Below are 5,743 nucleotides of genomic sequence, written 5' to 3'. Positions count from 1 at the left end.
ATTAACTTTCCGTAACTTCGTTCCGACGAAACTTTAGCGACACAAGTCCTTACTTAATAAAACTGATTTATTCTTTCCGAATACAACCTTACGATACACTTATTTTCAACAATCGCGCTAAAACAAACGCTATATCAACAAACGTCAACAATACTTCTGACTGCAGTTCAATTACTCACTATCTACACACACATTACTCCCCCGTCACGTTGTCACCCTCTTTTATATACCAGCTACCCTATATCTAGTAAATACTAGAGCATTCGCCAAGGTACAGGGTAGTTCTAGAAAATAGGTGGCGCCACACCAGTCACGTGACCTCGATGACGCAACAATATACATACAATCATTAACCAGTTTGGTCCGCTGTATAATGTCGAATAATGAATTCTTGTCATAACATTATTCACATACGTAAATTAATTCAGGTTACTACGTGGTGAAGCAAAATGGATTTAAAACACCATATATATTACATACACCTTACCATTATAATAGGCCTAACGGTTTTTCTTTAGTCGTCCCTTGGCTGACGAGAGGGCGTAACCCTCTACCGGCCCGCCTGTCCCCCCGAGATCGGAATAAAATAACTCTTATGTTGTTGTTGTTTCTTTGGTTTGCTGACCCAAGCTATGCAGATAAGCCTTGAATAGGTGAAACTATAATCAACAGCAGAGGGTACGGCCAATCAAAGAATGCATTAAACCTCTACGCCACAGCTTCAATGTTAAGTTTTGTAATCTCTGTTTTGAACACATATCAACAAAGGTTTCTGTTGACACTTTGTGTACGTGTATTTATTACAGCCAAATGAATCATTATGAATCTCTATTATAGTAATTAAATATAAACATTTTGGTCAAACTCTTGAAAAAGCGTAACTCATGATGGTAAGCGGCATATGAGAAGTTAGTGTTCAAACATTAAGAAGTATTTGATACATGTTTAAATAACAGTTCTGGTCGAGTTTTGTAAATATTACCACGTCACAAACTTAGTTGATACTTTTTTTAATTTATGTAAAATTATTTAAATTTAAGTGAAGTTTATGTATCAACAAGACTTACCACGAGTTATATTTCCTGTTTGATATGATTGACTAATAATACTGAAGGTCGAATCGTACATACTCACTTCATTATCTTTACTCCAGTCATATAGGACTTAATAAACAAAATGGCGACTTGAAATGTGATTACTTTGGTTCTGAATCTTCTCACAAATATTTTTTGTTTTTCAGCCGAAGATTCAGGTGGCCAGTAAATACGAAAGAAGACTTGATCGCAGAACATTTAAAGACAAGAAAGAATTGTTTGATGGCGTAAGCTTCTTTCACTGTTTCAACGAAATATAATACTTAAAAAGAAATTGTGTATTTAAAGATACATCGTAATACAACTCACACACCATAAGTTCATACATAAAAAAAATGTTCGGACCCTAAAATATGACCGAAAGATGTCGATCAAAACATAAAGTTTATTTATTTTTCAAAAAAAGGCAAAGGCTTTAAAATGTTGTTGTCACTAACACTTATCACCTAAAAATTACGAAAAATTTAAAGTGTGTTTTAAAATGGAAAACTTCTACCATTTTGTTTAACTTCTTCATTATACTGATTCAGATTAATGACTTTCACATTAGTAATTAACCAGACTGACCTGGTACCAAATGATGCTGACACCTGAGGGCATGAGAAATCAAAGGATGACACCTAGTGGGGGTAACGTGACGTTATAGTTCCAAAGAGTAGCGCCAGAAGGCGGATAGTTCCAATATGTGTCACCAGGGCGGGTAATTTCAATTTGTGTTACAAGGGTCTGGATAGTTCTAAAATGAGTTGCAAGGGGCGGGTAGTTCCAAAGAACCTCACTAGAGGAAGAGTGCACTATGTAACAGTTTAACTTACAATTTACCTAGACCACTATTTTTCGTATTAACATACAACAATCAAACTCTAGATAAATATCGTACACATTACATTATAAAGAACTACTATTTTATTCTCTGTAGTTCTTAACGCAATATTAGTTTCTGTATTACCGTTAGGGTCAACTTGATAGTTTCATTTTAATAATAATAACAAAGCGTTTGAATATTCAAAATTATATTTTATAGCTTGAATATCTGTATAGCGTGCTTCATGAATATGCATGTACTAGTTTATCTCACAGTCTACTTATAGCACTATATTTCGTGTTAACATAAAACATTTAAAGGCTAATATATATATATGGTATGCATCATATTATAAAATAAAAAACTGTTATTTCTTTCTCCTTAGTTCTTACATAATATTAGTTTCTGTATTACCGTTAGGCTCAACTTTGTAGTTTTACTTCAATAACGGTAATAAGCAAAATATAAAATTAATATCATAATTATTTAAGGTTGACAATTTGTATACTGTACTTTGTAGTTTACACATACAAATATTAATTTTACGTATTCAGAAAAGTTTTTATTATTATTGTTATTGAAGTGAAATTATAACGTTAACCCTAACAATAATGCCTAAACTATTATCATGTTAAGAACTAAAGAGAATGAAATAGTAGATGTTGTTTCATAATTTATAATATAATGCCCGATATATATAGAGAGTTTGAATGTTTAAATTAATATGAAAAACGGGCCTATACGTAAATTATGAGTTAAACTGCATAAGCATATTCAAAAAGTATGATATACAAGTATTCCTTGGCATTTGACTAAAAACCTGCGAGTCGAATCTTTTCACTGAACATGCTCTCCCTTAAAACGCCAGCAGGGCACTATAATATAATATGACAGTCAATCCCATTATTCGTTAGTAAAAAGTAACCCAAGAGTTACTAACTGACTATCTGTCTTCCCTCTATCACTTTAAAATTAGGGATTGCTAGCGGAAACAGCCCTAGAGTAGCTTTGTGCGAAATTCAACAAAAGGACAAAAGCTATAAAATATTGAAACTATACAATGGGTTATCTGTACTGTGCCCACCACGGGTATCGAAACCCGGTGTTTAGCGTTATAAATCTTCAGACTTGCCAATATGCCACTAGGGGCTTATTCAAACAGCAAAATATATTAATTTCGAGTATTTATATAGTTTGTTATTATCATTATTAAAATGAAACATTAAAGTTGGCTCTAAGGGTAATACAGAAACTAATATCATGTTAAGAACTATAGAGAGTGATAGAGTAACATTTTTCGTAATGAGATTTAAACGATATATATAGAGATTTTGATTGTTCTATGCTAATACAAAAAATAGTACACTAGGTAGATTGCAAGTTAAATTACTACATGATGATGATATCATCGCCTACCCTCTAGTGATGCACTTTGGAACTACAGTCCCCTAGCAATAGATTTTTGAACTATCCAATCTAGTGGCACATGTTGGAGCTATCCACCCTCTGACGCTACATTGTGGAACTATGTCGTTATGGGACCTCCATGTCTCAAAGGATACTCCCCAATAGGCGGCACCTTCATATCCCCATGTACCGACATCCTTTGGGATCAAGTCAGACTGGTTAACTAATCACATCCAATCGTATCGAAATAAGTGATTATAAGTAAGTTTTTAAAATATTTCTTAACAGCTAAAGAGTTTATTGAAAAACAGATGTTAAAAGATAAGAAAATTGAAATATTTTAAGAAAGATGGTATAAATGTCCCCGATTCCTGTTAAAATGATGGGAAACTAATGTAAAAATGTCTAAACATTTGAATTTAAATGATATAAATTTTAAGCTTCGGTTTTATAATGATATAACCCAATAACAACTTTAATTAAGAGAGAAAAGAACTCAGCTGTATACAGATTTTAGTTAACTTTTAAAATAATTATCTTAAAACATTCCGGTAAGTTAAATTGCCGGAGTTTATGTATAAATTTAGTCATTTTGTAAAGTAGTTAAATAACATTGTCTACGAGTACTAGTATATTTCAAGGGTTATGAAGCTGGTTACGTACTAATATATTCCTGTTACGTAATTTCAAGGGTTATGAAGCTGGTTACGAAGCTGAACTGGAGAAATCGTGGGAAGAAAGAATGACGACCTTCAAGGATCGAGGAAAACCAAAACTACCAAAATGGGATCCAGCAGCTCCAAAGAATAAAGAAGCTCCTGGTCGACGACACGAAGAAGAAGAAGAAGAGTTAGATATTACAGCACCTACCATGTTGGGGCCAAAGCAAGAAGAGCCTGCTGCTGCCGAAGAAGAAGAAGCGGAAGAGGAGGAAGAAGAAGAAGAGGAAGAAGAAGATGAAGAGGAAGAAGAGGAGGAGGAGGAAGAAGAAGAGTAATTAAGAACTACAGCTATGGTGAGTTTTATTTACTTAAGTTATATAATGTTTTGAATCAACACTATTTTTAATCAAATATGTTCACAGCTCAAGATAACAAAGAAAATATAAGCATGAAGCATCCATTACATATCGTTTTTCTCTCAGAAGTTGTATATAGATTTTTGTAACATTGCCTGCTTGTTTCTCTAAGAAGTTGTATATATTTTTGTAACATTGCCTGCTTGTTTCTCTCAGAAGTTGTATATATATTTTGTAACATAACATTGCCTGCTTGTTTCTCTCAGAAGTTGTATATATATATATATATATTTGTAACATAACATTGCCTGCTTGTTTCTCGTAGAAGTTATTTGTTTGTTTTACTATATTATATTAATTCATTTATTTTTGTTTTGCAGGTTTTTCATAATTTTCAGTAGTTCAAGTCGAAATAGGCTGGAACTAGTTTAGTAGTGTTCTGTGTTTTCTTCATCTCGTGATGTTTGTTTTTGGCCATCCTCTCCAACACAGCGCGTGGTCTTGGATCTGTAGCAAAATAGCAAAAAATACTTCCATTAGAATAGTTTTGAGTTTCGTATTTTTAATGACGCATTCTTAGTTCCCATAATTGGTTTATAAATTCCTCTTTTATTGGAGTTGTGATCTGTTTAGAATTTGAAACGGACAATTATTAAGGCTTCTAAGGTTTTGTTTGTTTTTTAAGACGAAAATATAAAGAGTAATTTGAGCAAATCTGCTTTCTTATTAAACAAAATAAGATGTTCAGTATTTCACTCGGTTCTTCTACTTCCTATGAAAGTCCACGTGAAAGTCCAGAAAGACAAAAAAAAAGTGTCACGGTTTTGTGAAACTCTTTATGAGAATAAATACCAAACATTTACCTTTGACTTGATCATGTTCATTGTCTTTTATTCTAGTATGTCAGTACATCACAAAAATTAATGACATTTGATTTTTGAAAGATATTAGAGACAGTTCTTGGATCATGTTCTGGTACATTTCCAGAGACTTGCTGCCTTGAGAATCACGAGCTTGACTACGTTTCTACAATCTTATATTTGCTTTCGCTAAGTCTGGAGTGTTGGAAAAAGAGAACAAACAGAAGATTGCCGAAACGTCGTCGATCTCCCCAGTCTCAAGGAAGTAAATCGATAGAAATGTACCAGAAGATCAAAAAAGATTTTTTAGGGTAATTGAATCTCATACGGAAAGAAACTATTGGTAGAGACATTACGATCTTACAAATTTCCTGTAGTTCAGTTCGAAGTACGTTGTAATCCATTATACCACGACAGTTTTGTTGTTTTTTTCACTATTTTTCGTGACATTCACTACCATCCAGTAAAAATAGTTAAACAATATTCCAAACCGGACATGTGACAAAAATATTTTATTGGATTGTAAAACACAGAAACGAATTAGAAGCTGTCAATTGAA

General features: G+C 33.0%; 1 protein-coding gene across 2 annotated transcripts in view; it reads left to right on the top strand.

Moving 5' to 3' along the window:
- Positions 1–5,185, top strand: part of LOC106465505 (troponin T-like) — a 32,699-nt gene extending 27,514 nt beyond the window's left edge. For both annotated transcript variants that reach the window (XM_013925731.2, XM_022393416.1), the window contains exons 9-11: positions 1,241–1,321; positions 3,998–4,321; positions 4,705–5,185. In XM_013925731.2, the coding sequence (XP_013781185.1) occupies positions 1,241–1,321; positions 3,998–4,303 (387 nt within the window). In that variant the 3' untranslated portion in view covers positions 4,304–4,321; positions 4,705–5,185. The remainder of the gene's footprint in view (positions 1–1,240; positions 1,322–3,997; positions 4,322–4,704) is intronic.
- The last annotated feature ends 558 nt before the right edge of the window (positions 5,186–5,743 follow it).

The sequence above is a fragment of the Limulus polyphemus genome, unplaced genomic scaffold (assembly GCF_000517525.1).
Source record: "Limulus polyphemus unplaced genomic scaffold, Limulus_polyphemus-2.1.2 Scaffold1965, whole genome shotgun sequence".
Lineage (NCBI taxonomy): Eukaryota > Metazoa > Arthropoda > Merostomata > Xiphosura > Limulidae > Limulus > Limulus polyphemus.
Note: the sequence above shows the minus strand (reverse complement) of the source record. Positions and strands in the feature narration are given on the sequence as shown.